The following is a 25144-nucleotide window of genomic DNA, read 5'->3' as shown; positions in this document are numbered from 1 at the left end:
GTTTTCTTTGTGGTTTCAAACAATATTTTCCTTCCGTCTTCCGGTCAAGTTATGGAAGGTTTAGGTGAAACACGGGGCAATTCTTTGTCGTTGACACAATTTTCTCCCCAGAACTCGTCACCGGACAGTTGAAAACACCGTATTTGAACTAATATTTACCTTAGTGGAAACATGTCGGAGACCCGTTAGCTCGGGTAACCGAAAATACACAAGAGCCTGGACATTACAAAGGACGCGACAGTTAGAAGTAAGTGGCGGGCAATATCCCGTAGAAAAACTCGCGCGAAGTATCCTCCAGTTCCAACCTCTAGTCACTGAGTTGCGGAGGACTTGTAGTTTCATAGACAGTCCCGTCGTAGTGGCATCATCCGACTGGGACGGATGAAATGGAAAATAAGAAGTGGCTGAGGGAGACATAAGAGGATTAGGCGAAAAATGATGATGCCTCATATAAGCGAACAGCGAACAGATGGAAACGAGGATGACGGTAATATTTGTGTTCAGTGAAGGTCCCGTCAAAAATAAAGGGCTGTACCGTTGTCATTGTAGGCGATTTGTCTCAACAACTAGTCTAGGTAACCTGTGACGTGCACGTATGTCACGGGGGGAACAAACTTGCCATAATCTCCTCTGCTTTTACCGCCGAGCTGTCTTGCACTAGGTTCAGATCAAAATTGCTTGCGTGTATGTGGTCGCGTCGACGCAGAAATCGGGCGCGCTCACCCAAGAGGTAGTGTAAAATGCATTGTGGCGCTCCCTTTAACGTACGTACCTTAGAAAAAAAAAATTCTTAAATTTGCGGCAAGAACAATTAGAATATTGCGCCGAGTTTTGTTTACTTGCTTGAATGATTTAGTTCACAGTGAAATTGTTAATGTTAGCGAATTCTTGTCTGCTGTCAATACATGGCCCATAAGGAGAGAGCATGGTTGCAAAAAGCAGCTGTAACTCTTACTTTATCCAGACTTTCCAGAAATAAATATGAGAATTACCTTAAAAATAATTCAAAGGAGTTTATGTGCATGTGTCTTTATTCGATCAATATAGTAAGCACCATACTTTATTATCCACCAATGCAGCTTCGCTGGCCTCCCATCTTCACCGCTCTAAATTTTCAGGCCTTTCCTTTTCGGGTTCACAGGGCATCTTAGACGACTGCAACTTCTTATGTGCTTATTTCAGTTTCCAAAACGACGAAAGAAGTCGAGCTTCAATGGGGGAACGCCGAGGCAGTCACCATGTACAGCGGTCTCAAAATGGCTCAGTTCGAGCTGCAACAGATCAGCCTGACAAAGTGCAGTGGAGCATTTCAAATCGGTAAGTGTGTCTTCATTTGAATTGCAGGCGGGCATGCTAAATTATCAAGACAATGTACAGTGCGGTCCACTGTTAACGGGAACGGCGAGCGCGTGGCCGCTGAGCTCCGCGAAGCGCCGGCGCCGAGAAGTGGCGAGAGTCGGCGACAGCCGGCACATTCCACGGCCGGGCTAGAGAGGGAGCGGCGCGCAAAGCGCGCGCAGCTCGCTCTCTAGCCCGGCCGTGCACATTCTTACTGACCACACGACACGGGAGAAGTCGCTCTGTCGTTTGCTTCGGCACTTCGCCCGGCCGCTCAGATCCTTTGAGTACGAAATTCCTCAGCTATTGCAAGCTGAGCGGCCGGACGAAGCGCCGTAGCCGACGACAGAGCGACTTCTCCCGTCTCGAGCGGTCAGTGCGCATGTGTCGGCTGTCTCCGATTCTCGCCATGTCTCGGCACCGGCGCTTCGCGGAGCGCAGAGGCCACGCGCTCGCCGTTTCTCTTTAGCAGTGGATCGTACTGTACAACCTTGGCCTACACGACAAAGTAGGGCTACAAATGTAAAGAATTAACCAATTTTCTTTCTGGAAAAATAATGGTTTCATAACACGGGAGTTTGCCTTTGAAGCGACACATTGTACACGACTTGCTTTTCAAAACATTTTTGTGACTTACAAAGAAATCGCATGATTTACTTCAGTGACCCCACGAAATATGGGCATTCGCTGTGCTCACTGCATGCGAACTAATTCAATCCGCCTTGAAGTAGAAATCGGGCTCTTACGTTTAACGTACTAAATCTTTAAGAACATTCACCGTGTAATAGCGTCGTAGTTTGTTTCATGCGAGCGTTAAGAGATAAACTTCCTTGCACCTATGTCTCTGTACGCAATTGAACTGCTGTATTGGTGTTTTATTGAGAAAAACTAGCGCTGCATATGTATTTGTTATAGGGTAGCGAATTCACTAACGGAACACTCACAAGTTACATGTCCCAGTATACACTATGTACTTAGTAACTGTAGGTAGTAAATGGAGGTGGTAACTGGAGGTAGCGCTAGTCAGGGTTACTAACTGAAGGAGGCAGTAAGTACCACAACCTTCACAAGTAAAGTCCTAGCGATAACACCCTTCTGAGCTACATGCGGTTACTAACTGGCCATGCATAACTTAGTCATATGCACGACTTTAATCTAGCATATACTGCTTCCTACACCCAGATAATTTCCTAACCATGCAGTTGCTAGTGACAGAGCCTACGTACCGTACCGCGGGGTAATAAGGTTCGCAAGAAGTTAATTATTACGGCCTTTACTATACTTTTTACGACGTTTTTTTTTTATTAAGAGTGATGTTTGGTCCACAAATACAAGACGCATTTGAAGTACATTTCGACTATATTAGTGGAGTATTCATTTGATTCACCATACCTAAATGTATGCTAAGACTTTTGCTCTAAATGTAATTATTCAAGTCTATGTGCATTATATATACAGCGCACTTCCATCATGTTCGTTTTTCGGAAACAAATAGCATTTTCAATACATTCTGAATATCTTAAGCGAACACTGGTGCGTTTCTGTTCATTTTCAATTTATTTGGAGAGTACTCATTATTAATCTAGTTTCCCCATATTTTAAAAATGCATTTTCAATATTAAATAAAAATCTGGGAAATACGGATTTATCGTAAAAGTAATATACTCATAGCGGATGTTTCGAAGTCCTAGGGGATCGCGCGCGAAATAGTTTCATATGTCGATATTTCGATATACAAAGTATGCCCATCTGAAGCTTATCTCAAAACTCCGCATGCACAACAATGAGCGCTGTCCGAGATCGCTACAAGCGGTTGCTTCCCTATTTGATCCACAAAGCACTGACAATACAAAACACGGCGCGACGCCCACCGCGCTTCATTTAGCACGAAAAACGTCCATAAGCTTCACTTGCTTTATCTTCTGCGTCATAAAGTTCACAAAACTGTCTTCAAGCTCACTAACAGGCGCCAGGACGGCCGATCTGCTTTGCCATCGCCTTACGTCAGCTTGCTGCACAATGTCGTGATCAAACGTGCTACAAGGGGTTTCGAATTTTAAATACCTCTGTAACCGCGAATCTTTTTCACTGGCCTCCGCCTGTGGAATCATGTCTGCCTTCATCGCTAAATCCAATGTCTTTCGTTCTTTTCGCGACCCTGGTCCTGAAGACACACTGCCGCGAACAAAATAAATGCGCCATGCTGCACCGGGCTTGATGTCAGCAGATCTGCCGCAGGGTCACAACGCCTCGCGTCGGTTTCCCCTTCCCCTTTCGCACTCAATCACACCCGACGTTCTCGTTGTCATGAGGCTATCCCCATGCAAGCGTATCGAGCAAGTCGAGCAGGAGCTGAATTCACCGAAGCGGCGCGATGCCCGAGAAGTCATCATCATCGCCCACAACTCCATGAGTAGAAGCGCAATTTCAGAGCACTTGCGGCGCGCCGTTCAGTATATCGAAAGTGACGGTGAACGAGAGTTGGATATACGAGTATAAAAGCGCTATACTTTTGCATAGGATTTCCAAGGGGATTTTTGGACTGTTCGATATATGCAACAATTCGATATATCCAGGTTTGATATATCCGGAATGAGCTTAATATCTGAAAAATACAACGCATTTTCGAGTGCACTTTGAATACAACTGGACGCACTACAAACGTATTACTTTCGCTGATTTAATGTTCATAAACACTACAATAGGAACATATTCGTTGCACAACTTCTCTTTTAGAGACGAAACTAGTGCAATGACGTTGTCAATTGCGGCTCTGTTCTGGGAAAAACTGTTCATCTGGCGTGTGTAACGTTTTCTGTTCTCAAGGTATCAGGCCACTATCCTGAATATTGTTTTTTTCTACCGTTTTTTTACAATAAGGCAGTTGGGACTCTACCGAGTGATATCAAGCAGCGAGTGCCGAAACGCCTATAGGAACGCCATCCTTCCCTCCGTCTTTGTCTTTCCGAATTAAATAGCCCGAAATATGCCGTTTGCCTTAAAACTTGAAATTACTGTTATTACGCCATGGCTATCATTTGGCTTACGGAAAGTTATATGCTCTCTTCTTTGTTCCTTGAAACTCTAAGCTTGCTGATGACTTGTTGCAGTAAAAATTTTGTATGTACAATTGGTACGTGCTACGTATTTTTGCCCCCAAAATATTTGTCCAACATGCTAGTCAGTCTAGTTTGGCTGTTTCCACTATCTTAGATTCAGTTCGGCTATTCGGAAGGCTGTTGAACTGTACGCTAGATGGCAACGGTAGCATGTTCTCGGCGACAACGGCTTTCGTGCTTTAACGTAACCACATCACGTCACAAAAGATAAACCTCTGCTTGGTCACTGATATCAGGAACTACGCATGATCTAGCATTAAACGCAGAAACACGCATTCGGATTATGGTATGCCCATCAGCAAATGGTAGAGGTAGGCAAGAATCTTCTGTGTGCAAATGTCTTCGCTCGGACGGGCTTGAACAATGCGGTTATGGTGCGTCTTGCTTGTTGCTTGTTGTTTGTTAACTCTTAGCGCTTCTTGTTGATCGCGTTTGCGCCTGCCGCTGCTAGTTCTGTGGCTGCGTTGTAAAACTGGCAGTGGATCCTATACGCAACAAAAAAATCGCTTCAAAATTACATCACATGTAATTTAAGTAATGCAAGTATGGCGATTGCTGTCACGATACCCCTCTTGCATCCTAATTGAGCCTTATAGTATTTGAGAAAACCCGCCGTGTCGCCTCTTTCATTGCCTTCAGTGAATGTCCCATTCCTTAAACTGTTGAGTTCAACTACGCGGCCCGGGATTTTCCTTGGCGCGTCTATTCAAAGAGCCGTAAAATAATATCCCGGTCTCGCGCGCACCTGCAGATCCAGAAGATAATCAGCGGCCATGGCAACATTGGGGATCGGTATTGCAGGCATCATATCCTCCGCTAGATTATTATTTGACGGCTTTCTAAAGCCGCCTTATTCTTCCTTCTGATAAGAGAAAAAGCACCGATTCTAGTTAAGCCAAAGCTCAAGGACTGTAACCTCTTTCAATTTATTTCGAACATCTTTTCCAAAAACGTTTGCGCACACAAACGCACAAAAGTTTAAGTAATGGGTCTGCGTAAGGCAATTCATGCAAATTCCCGCCGATAGCTATCGCGAGCAAAAAGCGAAAAGGCTACTCCCAGCGACTTCCTGGCGACCTTAATTAGTCCCATTGCTTCAACTCTGGTGTGGACATATCAACACCAGATAAACGCCATACGAACTAAATTTCCCCAAACATTCGCCCACTCTGAGGCCGTGCAGCACGCCATCAGACTCCACGTCTTTGGGCTTCCTATAGAGACGAGCGCTCGAACGCGAAGCCTCGGAAGAGCAGAGCCAATGTCAGGCTCAATGACGTAGGGCTTTTCATTTAGACCGGTACGCCGCGTGGCATTGCGCCAGCCCGGCCGCCCTGGATGTTTGCGCGCCGAAGTTCTTCCGGTGCCCAGTGAGGTATGCCAGCAGTTATTAGGCAGATGGATCGGACGAGATGGCAATAGCGCCCTTCGTAAATTAGATACAGGGATCTCGTACTGATTCGCAGCGCTGGGGGGCTGCAAAGACAATTACCAGGGCCTGATCGAATACGGCATTTGAGATGCCGGAGCAGAAATCGAGAACTAGGTCACTGAGAGCGAGCAAGTTCTCCGTTTCGGAAATGAGAAGCTTTCAGCAGCTGGGTAAAGGAAAAACAAAACAAACGAAAGAAATATGCAGACGTCGTCGCTACTCTCACCAGTGATTTTTGCCCGAAAAGCTATACGTGGTCCCCGATCAAGACAAAAAGCTTCGGAATAACATCACCAGAAAGCGATATCTAGTGACAGCTCGGCGGGGCTTTAATAATACCGGTGCACCAGATTTAGTCAAGTGCAGAGCCTTCAGCGCTGGGGAGTTCAGTTCACTGCACTTTCAAAGTCTAGAATAGAAGGAGGTTCCAGAAAGAAAAAAAAAAATAGACGGGTATATTCTTCATTCCTGCTTTGACTGTTAAACGTTTCGTGATTTTGGCAGCGTCCTGAAATGACTGAGTTAGCGACATGGTGAATTCATGAATTAAAATTGAACTAAGCCCAGTGGTTATCTTAGTGCTGCTCGGGTTTTAATCGTACTAAACTTATGCTCAGAAAAACTTCAGTTTTCTTAGGAAACCTGCTACGGACATCCAGAGCGGAAGAGTGGTTAGGTTGCGCACCAAAAGAAATTTATTTCATTTTCTCTTTAGGCTAAAATTAATGTGCCTGTTTTTTCTTGTTTTTTTTATTATCAACTCAATACCTCTTTTCTATTATTTATACGACCTCTACCAGTGGCTCCATGCAAAAACAAACTTCTCGCTTTGTTTGGCACTTTATTTCCCAGTACTTTAAAATTCTGGCCTCCTTTCCGCATGATTCGCTGCAATTGACTTCGACAGATGAAAAGTTTGCGCTGACACTGCCACGTTGCTCCATTTCCTCTCATCTCCTTCACCCGCCGCGATGTCCGCCTCACCTCCCGCTCCAGGCATCTGCGGTAAGCGAGTAGTCTAGACTGTGGAGGGAAGTCCGCACATGTTACCAGTTTTTGCTGAAGCATAAATGGTGTTCTCCATGTGAAAACACGTTTTTGGGATAGAGCGGTTGATGTCGTTAGGTGCGCGCGGTTGCGAGGATTGTACGGGTGTTGTTTGCTTTTGCGTCGATAACGTTGGTCAGGAGGAAGGACGTTGAGAACGTTTAAGCCTTGCTGTGATGTTGCAAAGGCAAAAATTCCGCGGAAAAATCATTAATCTTCTTGTTTTAAGGCCGCCTTGAGTGATTAAGGTGTCGTTGTGTTAAGAATAACTAACATTGCGGTTAGTGAACTGTTACTTAAGCAATGGGTTAGACGGTGCAGCTGGAACTGGAACTGGGTCTGTTCAGGCAGGAAAATAACAATGGTTTCCATAAGCACGACATATTTTAGGACGCCTATGCACTCCGTATGATGTAGTGAATGCGAACGCATTAACGTCGAATTGTGGAACGGATACGCCGGTATTGTGCGGGCATCCATGTCTCTCAGCTACTGCTGATATAGACCGTTCAGAGTGCATTGTCGCGTACACCGAACCGATAAAATTTGTAGAACGTGTCGTTCGGTCCCCAGCGCGTTCACTTTATGCTCGGTAATTACGTCTGGAGTTCCACGTGTTCAGTGGTACGCATGTGTCCTCTAATTATCATCATTAGAGACCGCAACTTTAGGCACGCAAAATCAAGGTTTTAAGCGCCTATAATACGTACTGATAAGTTCCATTTGAGAAAATATAGGCACCCACTTCTGTGATTTAGGCCCATGCAGGCTTAATTCGTATTTACTTAAGCAGCATATATTAATACAGATATTAGATTTGCAGTAAAAACTGTGAAAATGTTTCGTGCTGCGGAAAAGTAATGTTTTTTTTCCTCATGAAAATTGGCCACACAGGAGTTGCTATTTTAACAGATTTACGTGAAATTAAAGGCGATTCGACAACAAAGGAAATGTTTGAAAGCCACGACGAACCAGACCCATCTCAGTGATTTGTTGCTTAAAGTTCTACGGCCTTCCGGTCGGTAATTCTGTTCGAAAAAAACTGCGCTCAACGTCCACTAAAGTTGGGGGAGCGTGCTTGGTCCTCGGAAATCTCCATAACCTGATTTTTCTTGAATATCAGAATGTGTGCTGCTCAGGACCTTCGGCTGTTCTTTTAGCAGAGCGAATCCAGGAATCTCATGTCAGACGGAATGCCGGAATTTCAGACAGGAATGGCTCTGTCAGCAACCGGTCCTCCGGGAATGATAGCGGATGTTTCCTGACCCGCCGCGGTGGCTCAGTGGCTAAGGCGTTGCGCTGCTGAGCACGAGGTCGCGGGTTCGATTCCCGGCCGCGGCGGCCGCTTTTCTGATGGAGGCGAAAAGCAAAAACGCCCGTGTGTACGAGATTTCGGCGCACGATAAAGATCCCCAGGTGGTCAAAATTAACCCGGAGCCCTCCACTACGGCGCGCCTCATCGCCTGCGTTGCTTCGGCGCGTTAAACCCCACAATCAATCAATCAATCAATCAATCAATCAATCAATCAATCAATCAATCAATCAATCAATCAATCAATCAATCAATCAATCAATCAATCAATCAATCAATCAATCAATCAATCAGCGGATGTTTCCTGGATCTTCGAAATGTTCTCAGCATTCTGAATCAGAGTGGTGCCCAAGCTCTCAGCTGTGCAAATGCTTTCTAAGAGTGTGAAATGAGCATACGAATGTGTCAAGTCACGCTAAAGTGTAAGGTGGTATAAATATTTTGAGTCGCGACGCTTCTGTTGATTGCAAAGCTGTAAAAACTACCGGCGCGTGTTTTTGTAGTAGTTTCCCGCAATTAGCCTAGTTTTTTAAGGGGTAACAACGGGCTCTGGTGGAAGAAGCATAATTGGCAACTGCCGCTTTAAGACGCGACTGCGTCTCAAAGATAGATCTTAACTGCAAGTATTTATTCTTTGACAGGGTAGAACGACCTCTTACAGGTTAGCAACTGTCTGCCCTGTCGTTAAGCAATCGTGTGTCTCAGTCAGCTGCTGCTGCTATGCCGGTTGTTAACATGGAAAATTGCTTGGTGTGTCATGAGGATGTCCCCAATGATGGCATGTTTGTGCAATGTACACTCTGTCGTTATGTCTATCATGTCGGCTCTTGCTCTGGCGTAACGCTCGCCAGTTACCGCAGTAAGGGTGACTCCCTTAAATCTTCGTGGACATGCTCGACGTGTGATGCCGCGCGTAGAAAGAGTGGCACGGCGACTGAGTCGGGAGCGTATCCTGCGGACTACCGATAGAAAACTGCAAGAGTTGAACGAGAAGTTTGTGCTGCTCCTCCTCCTTGTCGCCAAAGTAGATGCATTGTCGGAAAGTATTAAGAAGGTCAATGAGACATTGAAAAAGCCTTCGCTCATGTGTCTGATCAGTATGATGCAATTCTAGCAAATCTTGACAAGCAAGGCAACGATGTCACCGCGCCTGTGGAAAGGTTCGATCGTATCGAATCGGTCTCCTCACCACAGGTAAAACAAATGAGAATCCAGCTCAACGAACTTGAGCAATACAGTCGTCGACAAAATATTCAGTTTAAAATAATTGTAGAAGAACATCACGAAAATATTCGGGAGAGAATGAGTGATTTGGCCGGTAAACTGAAGCTCCCCGAGCTCGCAACTTCCGATCTTGATGCCCCGCATCGCTTAGCGTCTCGTCCTGGACTAGCATTTGTGGTGATTGCCCGCTTTCCTTCAACAGCACTAAAGAAAAAATGGATGCAAAAGCGCTCTGCTCTAAGAATAGCCGCCCCGTGAATACAGGTAATGGACAACCCTACGCCCATGCATAAGCAGCCCCTTCTGTGGCTCGCAAAAGCAAAGGGACAGAGCTGGATTACCGGTTTTTCTGAAAGAGAAACGGTCGTGTCTTGGCATTCAAGTTTTATGGTCATAACGCGATTCGCCTTAGTGACGAAACCGACCTAGAAAACATGACGTAAGAAGCTTCGCATAGTTTTTACACAGCTTAAAACCGGTTATGGCTGTCTCTAAACAGCACCAGCATTATAACGCTGATTCTTTTTCTTCTCTCACATCGAGTAGTTCTAATTTCTTTTCCTTCTATCACTGCATGGCCCACAGCCTAAGAAGCAAAGATGAAATAAAAGTTTTCCGACCCTCGATAAAACATGATTTCGAAGATCTACAATTCAGTGAAACATTGTTCTCGAACTACGATGAGGCTGTTCAGTTTGAAGGACACAAGTGTGAATCATTATTCAGGAAATACAAGGGCGGAGGCAAGTTCTCTTCATCAAGAGCCCATTCTTTTATGATACACAGTTGAACATCGTTATAAGAGACATGGATGTAAGAGACAAATGGGTATAAGAGACACTATTCACTCACACGGTTGGCTGCCCTATCTTTCCCATTAAATTGACCTCTTTTATAACAGACATTGGATGTAGAAAGTTGGTTATAAGGGGCAAGTTATTTTTGAACTTTAATCAATAATCTCGCTTGTAACAGACATTTTAATTTCAGATGCAGTGCCACTAGTCACTAATTGAAATTGCTTCCATTGTGGAAACACAGGTGGACGACAGACGCCTGCAGTCGCTATTTATTATAACTTCAGCAAACACATAGTTGTTCAGTCAGCTATGAAATGACGATGAGAAGCCCTGCCAATGGAAAGGCAACTTGCAGAAGTGGTTGAAGCTTACTGCCATCCATTGGAGCGCGACCGCACATGCGGGCTCCCCATTCGCGTAGCTCCCAATCAAGAAGCATTGTAGATGTTGAGTCCTGCAAGCGTAATGAATAATCTGAGCGCACAGCAGAAGAAACTGTGCGCTCTGGCTATTCAACATCTACTACAAAGAGCTACTCAACATCTCCGATTCATCTTCCACAAACAGTGAACGGAAAGAAAGCTTGTAGAATCGGTTGTAAAAAACAGTGTAAATACAGTCATGAAGCAAACAAAGATTCAGAACTGTTTCATAAATTCTGGGGGCCAAACATAAATTAGAATTAATCTTTTGCAACATGCGTTAGCGTTCTTTTTGAGCTTATTTTAGTCATACGGTGCCCACATTGAACTAGGGTCTGATTAGTAAGTGAAAACATGGTTCCCTGCTTATAAGACACATCTCGTTTAAGAGACACAAACTTCTCCCCGATGCGTGTCTCTTATAATTGTAATTTCAGAATACACTACTGTAAACCCTAACTTTGAACCGCTGTTTGTGAAAACCAGCCAATTTATCGTTGGCGTTATCTACAGAGCTCCCTGAGGATCCCTTGGAGAATTTTATAACCTCGTCGAACTCATTTTGGAAGAATTTTCAGCGTTATAAATATACAGTGTTATATTAGGCGACTGAAATATTATTCTTCTGTTTTTGTTGAATTCTGCTCGCCAATTCCCTGAAATTGCGCTTCCTTGTGGTTTTTCAAACGTTAAAAAAGCACCTACCCGTATTACAGAACACAGTGAAACATCAACTGACCTATGTAGTATAATCAACCTAGGTGAAATTCAAACGAAGTCAGGAAAAATAACAAGTGATTTTAGGGATCACCCATGCATATTTCGTTTCATTCCGAAAGCCTCGCCCTTAGTGCCCAAATCGATTAGCGCATGTTTACCGACTCGTGCAATGGGGGACTCCGGTATTCAGTTTTTCCGCCACTTGGAAGCATATCTCAACCTGGCGGAGCTATCAGCCACAAAAAATTCGAATCCCTTGTACAATCTATTTCTGGAGAAAATAATAGTACTCTACGATCGTACATTTCTAAGGTCAACAAGTAAACAAATAAAATAGGGAAAAAGCCCTCGATAACTGGAGAGCTAATAAAAAGAATAAAATAGCGTAATCTACTGTTTCGGAAGTTCATTATGTCTAGGTACTAAAATATCAGTGAACAAAAATATAAGTATATAAAAAATAAATATAACATAACTAGGAACATAAAAAAAACATAAACTAGGAGCTAATAAAGTCCCGCATTACCCACTACACCAACGTCTTTTCTGATATACTGTGTGATCCGCAGAACACATCGCGTACGCTTAAAATTTATTTGTGAAGTCGCGAATCGTTTTACCGGATGCAATGACAGTTCCTTGGCCGACCGTTCGCGGCAAGGCTCTGGCCGATGAATTTAATAGGCACTTTCTGCTTTCCGGGTTCCCACCAATACCGAGCACTGGAGGTTATCAAAAATATGTTTCTGGGAACCTTTCTAACCCTCTGTCCTTTTATCCTGCTTCTCCTGAGAAATAGTGGGGTTAATTATGAATATTCAAACGAACTAGTGTTGGTGTGACGATATTAAGCAGCTGATTTAAGCTGCTTCTGACCTTTACTACCGACGTACTGTGTCATATAACCAACTTGCTTCTTTCCACTCGTATTTTTTCTGATAAGATGAAGATTGCAAAAGCGTGTGTTTTATATAAAGGAGGCACCGTTGACTGCTTCAGCAATTACCGGAGGATATCAATTTTTCAGCTCTTGTAAAAAATAGAGGAAAAAGTAACTAAAGTGCGGTTAACAAATCATTTAAACAAACATGCATTGATATCTCCACGTAACTATAGATTTCAAGAAGACATATCTACAGAAATTGCATTATTTAAGGTTTAAGGTTACAGATAAAAGAGCTACAAACCTAGAAAACCGGCTATACACTCTGCGAATCTTCTTACATTTCAGAAAAAAGCATTTCATTCTCTTAAGGACGATGTACTTCTAGCAAAATTACCTCACTATTGCATAGGAGGTATCTCTTGAGCTACTGCAAGACAACTTTTGAAACCGTTCTCAATATGTTTTTATTACCAATGAAAAATCTGTTTAAACAAAATTTTCTTTGGTGTCCCACAAGGATCTATTTTAGGTCCAATTTTATATTTCCTCTATGTTAGTGATATAACAACTATTGTTGCTACCCAAGACATTTTTCTGTGTGCGGATGATACAACGCTGTTCTGTTCAGTGGATGATATACCGTTAATACCGCTAACATGTGGCTTCAAAACTTGTCAAATTGGCTTCATGCGGACCAGCTTAAACTGAATACCAATGAAACAAAACATACCGTTTCCGTCCATTAAAAACCATTTGACGTTAACGGCAACGTGACCTTTGAAATGCAGGTACTCGAACGCGTTCCTGACCGCGTTTCCCAATGTCACGAGGTCGAGGTGGCGGCGGCTCGAGAACGGTTTGCTTTTCTCGACGTGATTGGTACGGCTTCCCGATTTTTCACGCGAACGGCGTGAGAAAAACACTCAGCTGCGGGCTTCTGAAGCAAGAACCGTCCTTATTGAACATCGCCTCGAAAAGCCAAAAGAGCATATATAACACAAAAAAGGGATTTTTAGGTGACAAAAAGCCTATTAGAACCATACATTCAAGATAGCAATAAAAAGCCAATAATGTCAGGCACAATAAACTATTGCTTCAAATGCTTTCGTTTCCTTGGTTTATTCTCATATGTTAATTAGGCTTGATATGAACTCAAGGGGAAAATAGACATTTTGGCTAAAATTCCGGCCTTTAATCTTCATTATACATTCCCCTTTGCGACGTTTTCTTCCTCTTTTGTTTGCTAAGACAGGAAAGCTCGGCCAATCGTCCTTGTTGGCCTCACGCGACTAGCTAGAATGTGTTTTGCTTTTGCTACGGACGTAATTGCTAGCTATGTGATTACCTCGCTCGAGGTATTCCTGTAGTATTGAGTACATATGTCTGTACTGCAGGTTTCTCTGTCGAAGGCCCTAAACCGTTCGATAGGTTTGCCTTTAATCATCCAAAATCACCGAGCTTGGTTGGTCCAGGAACTATCTGTATAGCATTTCGAGAGACCCTGCTCAAATCTCAGCGAGTGCGAAATTTACCCAACTTCCTTTCCCACTCAGCCATTTCGTATATAGGGGCTTTCGAGAAAATTCAACGCGCGGTTTTCTATCCTTCGAGTAGACGGCCATTTTTGACGAACAAACTTAGCTCGTGCTTTCAAGTTAAAACAAACACCCGAAGCAACATTTTCGCGTTTGGGTAGCCTAACCAGACCATCGCATTTAAAAGAGCTCATTCGGGCGGTTTCATTTGCCATGATTAGATCAACGCCATTGAGCCACGAGGAAACGCCGGTGCCTGCTTATATGCCTTCTCCGGTAGCCGACATCCGCACCTTACGACGGGTGGTCTACAGCAGCATTCCCTTGTCTCACCCTTCGCGGCCGACCGCCACTAAGGATAAGTGCTTTCTCGCTATTGCATTCTTAATGCTATGGCCCAAAGGAAGTTTCCTCATGACAGGTCCGCCGGGGAGAACTGCGTTCAAGAGCGAAGTCACGCTAAAATCGCTTTCAGCGAAGTCCTTTTACATCTGGGCCCTTACGCGCCGTCGCACCCGCCCGGGGATTTCTTTTTTCGCGCATTTTATTAAAACTATAGATTAAAATGTGTGCTGAGGAAGACCGTACGGACGCGATTATACGGGCCAGGGTCCAAAAGTGACCGGCGCCAATTTAGCAAATTGCTGAACGCCGCCGGCACCTGCTCCCCAGCGAAAACTGTCGCTGTCCTCTCCGAGTGCTCCGCCTTTAGCGCCACGTGACCCGGGGCCTTTCGCTCGCAGTGTGACAGAAACAACTCCCCGCGCAACCGATAAATAAAAGCCTACTATCAAACCCAGCACTTATAGTATAGCCCCTAGAAAGTTGGCAAGTCGACCGTCCGCGCCAGTTTTGTTCGAAAAACCGCATACCACACACAGGTAGACGCTGCAGCGCCCTCTCAGTGACTCATGCGGCGCACTAACCGTGTTTGCCATTGAGGCATTTTTTAAAGAAATTAATCACTGTTCTATTAAAGCTTTATTGTAAAATTATTCATTCGCTTACATTTTGTTGCCTGAATGATTTTTTCGGGGAATTAAAAGTAAAAAATGGCTGCGGCTTAGCTCAGCCTGCTCTCGGAATGCAAAGCGACAGCTTGGCTTAGCCTGGTTAAATCATGGCTTCACTTGGTTAACGTTTGATTTAGATGTAATTACTATGGAATTCGTCCAACGCCGGCCTTTGTCTGCGGTTGTGGTGCCGGTTCCGGCGTCTTACCAGCCGAACGGCACGCGCCCGGCTGTAACCGCAAGGGAAGGGGGGGGGGGGGGGGGGGCGGGAGCGGGGGGGGGGGGGGTAAGATGCTGCTTTCCGACGACTCAAACCTCCAGCTCCCGCCCAATGCTCACAGAATACGGCCGGGCCTCGCTCTCACTCATGCCCAAGCTTACATGCACGCGGCGAGTCACTTGGTCAGGCACGAACCAGCTGCGGAGAGCTCATGCGCCAAGCCGGCAGCGGCAGCGGCAGTGCGCTCGCGGCCGTCAGTGGAGCTTAGACCGTTGAGTCAGGTGATGTGTTGGCAATGGTGCGCCGCAGCTGCGGTCCAATGAAGGTCAAATTTTCCGCGACGGCGAAACCACTCGACGAGATCAGTAAAGCTTTGCTTTAAAAACTAGCGTCGTCTGTTTGCACGCCGCTTTTAGCTGTCGTCGCCTGGACTCTGCCGTTAGTAGACAATAAGAGGCGTGCAGAATATTGCGAGTACATATTACAGTTCTGAAATTTAATAATAAACGTGGTAAAGCACAGAAAAGAAGAAACAAAACAATAATGCCAAGAAAATCTGTCAAAACAACAATTTAGTTTTCAGAAAAATGTCTCAGTAGCAATAGGCACTTAAAGAGTGCTGATGTCGGCAGGTGTGCTCTCTGGCCGAGGCTTTCATCACAAAAAAGGCTCTACAGAAGGCCTCGGATGGCACGCTACCCAAATTTCTAGGGGCTATACTTACAGACACTTTGTTCTCCAAGGTTGCCATCAGCCCTTCGAGACTACCGCTTTGCGCCAAAATTGGTCCCATGGCAGCCGTGTTCGGAACTGTGATGCCATTGAAGGGAGCCTGCAACAAACCACTTTCACTCTTTCCTTCGCACTTAGGGGTACTGGCAAAGCTGTGGCCATCGCAACCTAAGGGCAGTTCCTAAGTTATCTCATTGGGTGGAGGGGAGGTTATCTGAATAAATTTTGGCTCAGGTACTTTGTGACTTCCTACACTAGATTCAGGTGTTTAGAGTGTTTTTTAAGCATTTCAGATTTAGAAAAAAAGTTGAAAAAAGTGTTGCAGGGTAATTTAATTGCTTCAATGTCTGTATAAGGCGCAGTTACCTGTTACCTTTTAATTACATAACAAAACGGGTATTCCTGGAAAGGCATCGTCTATATCGTCCTTTCCTGCTCAGCCACGGATCTTAAGCTTTCCCCCAACACTACCCATATGTGTTACGCATTGCCTGAAGCACGAGGACGCGGCTTCGATTCGCGGCCGTGGCAGCCGCTTTTCTGATGCAGGCGAAAAGCAAAAACGCCCGTGTGTTCGAGATTTCCGCGAACGCTTAAGATTCCCAGGTGGTCAAAAGTAATCCGGAGCCCTCCACTACGGCGTAACTAATCGCTGGCGTTGGGTCGGCCCGTAAACGCTACAAACAGATCAATACACGTCGACCAAAGACGATACGTCGACATTTGCAACGAAAGGAGCAGATACGCGGCCAATTTTTTTATCGTTGCGTGCCTTACGATTCTTTTTCAAGAGCGACTAAGGGCGAATTTAGTCTTTGCTCTCCCCTCAGGCGAGTACAGCTGCCTACGGGCCGAGCTGAACCTGAAGCGTTCGATCGGCCACCACCTGGTGCAGTCCTACCTGCCGTCCACGCTCATCGTAGTGGTGTCGTGGGTGTCCTTCTGGTTGGACGTGGACGCCATACCAGCGCGCATCACCCTGGGCGTCACCACGCTGCTGACCATCTCTTCCGAGAGCTCCGACCACCAGGCGAACCTGGCTCCGGTGTCGTACGTGAAGGCCCTCGACGTGTGGATGGGCACTTGCACGATGTTCGTGTTCGCCGCAGTGCTCGAGTTCACCTTCGTCTCCTACCTGGCGCGCCGGAAGCTCATCGTGCCCGCCTCCATGGGAGACGTCGAGGCCTCTCAAGACCTCGTGCTCGTCGTGGTGAGGGCAAGCATTCTGTAACGTTCTGCTGGCGGGAGGAAAGTTGCGCATGCGCGCGAGTATTGAGCAAACTGTTCGAGAGATTAAAACTGGGCTGCTGAGCCCAAGGAGGCGGGTTGTGTGCTGCTGGAGGCAAAAAGCAAAAACGGCCGTGTGTTCGAGATTTCGGTGCATGTTACATATTCCCAGATGGTCAAAATTAATCTGGAGCCCTCCACTACGGCGCACCTCATCGCCTGTGCAGCATCTGCGCGTTAAACCTTACAATCAATCACTCAAAGACTGAAATTGTCCGCAAGTTGGCATTTCAGTGGGAAATATTGGCTCGTAAACACTTTGCATTGCAAATAAAAACCGCACTGCGGGCCCGAAAACAATTCGCAGTAAAAACCACCTCGTGACTGCAATCAACCCTCAAGTTTTAAGTGTTTTTTTTCCTTGGTTAGTGCGTAATACCTCTACCCCCCAAGGGTTCTTTCGCGACCGTTGGTGTCAACAGAAAACTCCAGCGAACATATAAAAGAATTTCCTGGCGCCGCCAGCAATCGAACCTGGAACTGATAGAGTACCAAAGTGAGAACCCGTTGTCTTACCGATTTGGCTACGATCCCAGGCGCAAACAGGGAAGGCGGGTGGTGTACTCACCGCGCGCATATACGGGTTTAACCCCTGCATTCTCGCTGAATGTCACGTGATAGCGTCACGCGACCTCTCGCACCGCTGTGTGCTCCGCCCACGGCACGTCTAGCGGCCCTGCGCGCGCCTTGCGGGTGTGCTAGAAATTACAAAAATTAAAGGACGCTCTCACCAACGCATGTCATCTCACTTCTACTACGCCAATGTCCTAAAGCCTGTGGCCTCCAGTGTTCACGCAAGAAATCACAGCTCCTTGTCGTCCGCCCTCACACCAAACGACACATCAAGGAACACATTCAAATACTCCTTGATGGCCAGCACCAAATGTAACTCCGCTTGATGTACTCCCGTACTCTTGGCGACAAGAACTAAAGATTCTCCCTTTGCTTAATGCTTAAAAATAGAAACCCCTCACACGACGGTGGTCGCCGACAAAGACGGGCCCAAGCGCTGGACCCCATCCTCGGTGGCGATGACGAAGTCGTCTACACAGACGCCTCCCAACATCGAGAGCAGCAGTACGCCTTCATCGTGGCTACCCCCAGAACTAACCTCCTTGCGTGTGCCTCACTCAAGATCCAAGACATGACGTCAGCAGAAGAGGCAGTCATCGCCTTGGCTCTCACTCAACCAGGGGTTCGGAAGGTAGTCACCGCTTCCCAAAGCCTACCAAAATTAGCAGTCGGGTTGGGTGTCCCGACCTGCACTGCGTGGGCTAGAAAAACACTCTCCAAACGGTTCCATTCAGCTAATCTGGACACGCGCTCACGCTTCAATAAAGGGCCCCGAACAGGCCCACTAACAAGCCTGCGCTTTAACCACCCCCCCTCCCCCCTCCACGGCTATGGAGCTGCACGAGGAAAGTCACCCGCTCGTCACGTTCAGGAACATAACCCAGCATTATCGCCTTCAGAGACAGACCCCACCTTCGCCTTACCCTTACCTTTCCAGGGAACAACAAACTGCCCTACTGCTCATACAATCCGGCTCCTTCCCACACCCGACGTGTCTTTAATTAATGCACCGGAATCGCTACGACGCTGAATGTAAATTTTGCTCAGAAGTAGGAACACTCCGCCACATACGCGGGGTGTGCGACTTTAGCCCTTAGCATCCTCCTCTCTTTCCGTCAACTACCCAACAAAAGCAATGGGAGATGCTTTTGGCCAGCCCCTCTCCGCCTACCCAGCTTCAACTGGTGGACAGGCGGCGCGCACTGTGGAGAAGGAACCACTCCCCTGGGCCGCACTCTGGGCCGTTCAGAAATCTGAAAAGAATTATTTCTTCCCCCTCATCCTGCTCCTTCTTCCTTCTATGCCGCCGATCTCGTAGCCTCCATCCGCGGCGGCAGAAACGGAGAAGTGAGATCGTCTAACACCGGGTCTGAGCTTCCTTTAATTTTGTAAAAAAAGTTTCCACTCATGTGCTACACCAATACAACTCAACCGACCACCGTTCATACATCACGCATTGATTTAATACTTACCAAGAATACCTCTTTGAAGTAACAACAGGTGTGGTTAAGTGCATTTCACTTCTTTCTGGTTTCACTATTTGTAGAGCGACGTGAGGGAATTTAAGTGACGCCTCATGGGTAGTCGTTGTGGGTGCCGTTTACAGCTTTGCTTTCCAACCACATTCACATGGTGGATTGGCCTGAATTTTTTTCCTGAGCCGGTTGGATGTTCCCTTCACTGTCATCGTAATCAATTTCTGTCGTAAATTCGAAGCATATTTTAGCGAACTTCGAAAAGTTTTTTTTTTATATTAATTTTTTGGTGCCGCTTGCTTTGAAGCCGTTTTAAGTTTCCGTAGGACGGCATACCGTTTAAAAAAGTATTTCGGCCGTAACAGAGTAACAAGAAGCATGAACGCGACGCATGCCCCCATTCTTTGCGGTGCGCGATTAGCTTGATCATTTAATGAACTGAACGATGGAGCATGGTACGCTTCACTGGAAAACGATTGTGTCGGATAACAATGTGCAACATTTTTACACACTAATTATGTCGGTTCCAAATGTGAGCAAGATGATTGGAGTTTGTTTTGACATATTGGGAGAATAATGTATAGAATGTTCAGGGTTCAGGAAAACGATTCGTTCGCAATATTTTCTCACCCACACAATGAGCATAAGGTGTTAGTGAGCCCCATAGACATCTTTCAATAATAGAAGAGTAACAGCGTTTCGAAATTCTTGCGGATATTTGTAAACCATTCTTAACAAAACAGCCATTGTAATGGAACCTTTATGCGATATTCGGAGGCGAACAAACCAGTGGTTTAAACACCATGGCTTTTTTTAGGTATCTATCGTAATGTGGCGACGCCCTGACCATATATAGGTCTGTAGAAGATACCACAACCATCGGATGTCGTTTAAGGTTCGCGCCCCTTCTTGCGAAAGTTAGCAAGCTTAACAGCTATATTAAGTACGTACGCAAACGTTGCGCCCACGAATATTTCATAAGGAGCTAAGTAATGCTCCCAGGGTGAATAGAATGAGCTGCCGCCAAGAACATGGCCAGCTTGAGTTGAATTTATGACTCGACGCACTGGCTAATGTAAAGCAAATTTGCTGCTCTGCTCCTCCACTGCCCAGTGAGAGCGTAAAATCACCCGAAGCAAGAGCGGAGGCAAGCCTCGCGGGTCCGTTGCCCAACAGCTGTACGCCGTCGAGCGTTGATGGCGCAATTCTTATCAATTGGCCGCATTGTGTTCTTGCCCGCGTCTCCCCAGGGAAACAGCGACAAAGGCCGCCCCACGTCGCCGTCCATCCCGACGTCCACCCACGTGATCCTGGCGTACAGGCATCGCGCCAAGCAGATCGACCAAGTGAGCCGGGTCGCCTTCCCCATCGGCTTCTTTCTCTTCAACGCCCTCTACTGGCCCTACTACATGTTCTAGCTGGCCGCGGTCAAACAGCCCTACTTCCGTTCCTGCCGCTCTGCCTTTCGAAGGGAACGGACAACCGGCCCTGGGGACGACGACGCATGGCGCCGCTTCGCCAGGCACTGCTGCCATCACCGACACGGGCAGTCGGCGAGGAGGAACGGGAAAAGAAAAATCAACGTTCTTTGTACGGCTGCAGCTCCCCTTGCTGTTTGGCATGTTTCTTTGCGTTCTCTCTTTCGCTGGCTGCACTTACTTAAAGCGCCAGACTTTCGGCGGGCTGGTGGTGCAAGAAGTACAGCACAGGCGAGTGTGTTGTTTCTTTTTTATTTTTCATTCCGCGCTGTTTCCGAAGCGTTCATCGGAAAATCAGCTTCTTACACTGTCAAGTCACCGCGTTTGTGTGTACATAAGCGAGAACTTTGAGATCGTTTGGGCGCGCCGTGTGTTTGTGCGGGACTTTTTATGCCGTTGTTAGCTGCTCCACTCCACGTTCCGCACAAAAGCAGCAGCTGCGGCTGGCCATAGATAGCGCGCACAAGGCACCCACCTTTCGCGCGTAATTTAAAACACGTTAGGGCCTACCGCTGACGGACTGTGACCACGATGTTCGGTGTCCTTTGGCGGCATCAACATTCAGTTCGGGTCGATATATTGCAATCATATTGTACATGTTCAGCAAAGCGCGGAAACCGAAAACCGAGCCAAGTATAAATACCTGGCACTGGCGTCTCTTAGAGACTACTTTATCAACTACATCAGGGGCATGTTTCAAGAAACCCACTAAATGCCTTTGAGCGCCCTCGCGATGTTGGTAATAGACCACGCTACAACCGCTGTTTCGACATTTGCTTACGTTCTGCCCACAAGATACATCAATTCTGTCCTTTATAAAGCGTGTAAAGGTGGTAGCTCGTATATTCAACTCATAGTCACTGAAGGCGATGTCTGTTTTCAAACTCTTTTTTGAGTTTAGAAAGCTGCAAGGTTTGTTTTATTCTGACACTGGTGACTCACATGGTTAGTGTCTTTTATCTTTTACAAATGTTATTGCTACAGATAGTGTGAGCACTGATACTTCTTTCTTGTTTGTAAGAAGAGGAACTGAGCCCATTTGATGTCTTGCATGAACCTAATATTTGGCGGGTTCGTAATTATCCCGCGATTCGACGCGTCACAATTACGAAAATTGCTTCGCGAGATGAACCACTAAGTTCTGCGTTAACTCTTCACCAGCACTCTGTGTAAATGAGTTCCCATACGAGCGGACCATGTCCACTTTTTTTTCCTTCTCTAGTACACCGCTTAAGCTCACCTGTTGGATCTCCGTCAAGCTCTTTTCGGGCTCCTTGATTAGTTATGCGGCAGGTACTTCTCCGCAATTGCAGCGCGTGATGGCGCTCTCCATTTGGAGGGATTGAAGGGCTTTGGAGAGCGGGGACGCGGTCTTATATTCCCTCTCAACGGTTGGTCGACCGAGTGCACAAGTTTGAAGTGGGTGCATACTTGAGATTGGGCGGACGCAAAGGGAGCATTTAGGCTCAAAATGGACTGACACTCTAATTGGCCCTCCGTGCTTCTTCATTTCAGTCATCCCCCTTTAGGTTCTCAGGCTGCCCAAATACGCGGACATTATTGAAAATGATTAAATACAAATGATAATCTGTGTTTATTGCAATGTGTAAGCAAAACATTTATTTGATTGAAATGTGGCATGCTTGCTGTCGTATTCAGTACACTACGACAACCCGCATATCAGGCATTCATTTTTGTCACGGGTGATTTTCTTGTTTGGTCCTGGTTGCCGATCCTGCGATATAACTTGCCCTGTGATATCAACTATGAACAGTTCTGGCGGAACTGGTCTTTAAAGAGGTAGAGTTATTGAATTCTTGATTCGTCTTATGCCGGAATATAGGTGACCCCAACGTAGTCTATCTATACTTTTTATGCCCTGCATTTTCAAATAAAAGCAGCAATAATTTTTTGCCATAACCAAATTCACTGTGACGAGCAAGCTCATTGCGTTTCATTCTGTAATTTAAAGACAAGGTTCGCCTGCTCGCACTCACGTTGCAGTTTACTGCAGCAACATTTAACCTTTGCTAGACCCTATTGTTTCATACCAAATACCTTAATGCGGACGGCCATTGTTAAGTCTTAAAGCGAAGTAAAGAATTTGCGATAGTTCAATGTGAACTACGGTTCACATCTGCTTGTATCGCGAAACTGAAAAAAAAAGAGCTTGACTGATCCTGCTGTTGAAAGAACTTGTGCCACTCGCAAAATTACCCGGACGTAGCTATGGTAAGTTGACAATTTGGAATCGCCTTAGGAGCCAAACAGAGAAATCTAACTTGAGTTCTATACTTCGTATGATTCGCCGGCCTATAGTGAATAGTTGATACACGCTAAGAGTTTTCAAAATATGGCTTGATGTGCACAGATAAAAACCAGGAAGGCACTGTTATTTCACGTACTTTTCCTTCTAAGAAGTATAAACTTTTTATGGTGTGATTACCAGCCAGCACAGTAAATCTTGCAAAACAAATCCTGTTTAGTGCAGTACTAATAGTGTGATTGTGCGCTATAAGCGATTATCAGACTGTAGAGGTTATAATCAGAAATTGAAATAAGGTGAAAAAATTGGATTGTGTAAGTCCTGAGGAAACATCACGAAGAGAAAGGGAACAATTGTGCAAGATATGAGCATTCCTAATCATTTTGTTTTTGCCAAGAAACCTGTGTAGCGTTCGGTGTACTGGGACACAAAAAATTGTTAGGATTTCACGTGCCTGCATCCTCTAGCGCTGAAATACCCTTCCCCGCGTCCTGGTGATATGATACGTTTTACTGCGTGCGTACATTACATGGCATAGCACTGTAGTCATAATGTAAATAGTGTGAATCGAATAACCTGTATTGGTTTCACAGCCGCTACATGTTACACTGAGGAAGAAATAGCTACTCCGTTTATATATATTTACTCCACTGTTCATATTTTGAGACTATTTCGCTAGCTTGACTTGAATATATACATATTTATGTAAATATTCGCAAAATTGTGCATGTTCCAAATGATACGGGGTACGTTTCCTGCAAAACAAAAAGTTATCTCATGTTTATCTATATTCTCATAATACTGTTGGACAAATGTTGTTGTGCTACATGACAATTGTGCCTGAAATCATGTGACATGTCAGGTTGCTCATCTATGTTGTGCAAATGTTATATTTGTTTGAAGAGTCTCTATTAGGTTGCAATTGCGGGAGCGCGCATAATAACCCGAACTTCTCACATCTGGAGCTCGGAAGCGCAACAAATAAGTTGGACGTGAAAGGCTGGTCATAAGGTGTTATTATTTTAGTTTAGTTTAATTGATTCATTGTACTGAGTACAAAAGTTGTATAAGTGACAATTGTATCCTAGGGAGCAATATTATACAAAATGAGCAACAACTGAACTCTTCTTGTTTTATTCCTTGTCTTCGACTCGTAGCAGTTAGTCCGACGATCAGTGAGACTTTCGGCAAGATATAATGTTGAGGCACTGAAATACAATGCACAAAGAATTTGTTTACGTAGCTATTTTTGAAGGATGTAGAAAACGTTTCCCCCACGTTTTCAGTATCAATGCCTGCCAAAAAGAAGCTGTTATTTCTGTTGTGTCAGATTTTTTTTTTACTCCTCAGCTTTTATTACCTGAGCTTGCGGACTAGCTGTAGGATAAAAACAATTCTGGGGTACTTTAAATGGTACGTTGTGTTTTTCGGAAGCAGAAAATGCAGGAAGTTTTGCTAGGATGAATATATCTTATTTGTTTGCGAGTTTGGTTTCATCTGTCGGTACCTTGTGCAAATCGTGCTTACGCATATTTTTGTGATACAGAAAAAATAAACGATTCCATGGTCTGGTGTCCCTTCCTGCTGTAAGCTTCAAGGAGGCCTTTCAAGCGCGATATCCGCAATAGTATGAGGCTTTGATCTTATTATTTTATCATTTTGAGACAGTAGATTCGCTCGGGATGGCAAAAGACAGTTTCCTGTTTGCGAGATAAAGAAAAATGAGTAAAACATTGTCTCATACCAGAATCAGCTTTTACTCAAAACTAACCTTTATTCTTTTATGAACCCTTTAGAGTTGTTATGAAGCACATATTTTGCATACAGTAGGCCGTTATCTTGAATACTAGCTGAGCAATAAACTTGGAAGAAATCTCTGTGAAATATGCGACAATAAACATAAAATATTGGTGACTATGGAATTACGCCTGATCGTTCCGACACCCTTGGAACACTTTGGAAGGTTACATTGTCCCCAAAGGTAGATTTTGTCGTCAGTGGTGTCAGCGCACGACAACTTAGTACCGCGCCAAACCAATTTGAATTATTTATCACGAAAGTAATGCGATCCCCCGAAATGATTGACATGTATAATAAAGGCCCCCAGCGGGGTAATATTCAAGCTTCTGTTGTTATAGCTTACAGGCTAGACTTAGCCACTCGAAATCAATCCTTGTATAGCACTTCGGTACTCATAAATGTCCTGGAACTAGCATGAGGTTCTATAAAGGCTTGTGGGGCCATAAATCTTATCATTTATTATGG

The 25144-nt window shown here is 45.3% G+C and overlaps 1 protein-coding gene across 1 annotated transcript in view; it reads left to right on the top strand.

Moving 5' to 3' along the window:
* LOC144178487 (glycine receptor subunit alphaZ1-like) overlaps positions 1 to 24453 on the top strand; it is a 197109-nt gene extending 172656 nt beyond the window's left edge. Inside the window, exons 6-8 of the mRNA XM_077706386.1 lie at positions 1183 to 1317; positions 16631 to 17010; positions 20386 to 24453. Coding sequence (XP_077562512.1) covers positions 1183 to 1317; positions 16631 to 17010; positions 20386 to 20553 — 683 coding nt within the window. The 3' untranslated portion in view covers positions 20554 to 24453. The remainder of the gene's footprint in view (positions 1 to 1182; positions 1318 to 16630; positions 17011 to 20385) is intronic.
* Positions 24454 to 25144: the final 691 nt, after the last annotated feature.

This window comes from Haemaphysalis longicornis, unplaced genomic scaffold (genome assembly GCF_048455015.1).
Source record: "Haemaphysalis longicornis isolate Haplotype H1 unplaced genomic scaffold, Haemaphysalis longicornis Haplotype H1 scaffold_4, whole genome shotgun sequence".
Taxonomy (NCBI): Eukaryota; Metazoa; Arthropoda; class Arachnida; order Ixodida; family Ixodidae; genus Haemaphysalis; species Haemaphysalis longicornis.
The sequence above is the reverse complement of the archived record's forward strand: the minus strand, read 5'-3'. Positions and strand labels throughout refer to the sequence as shown.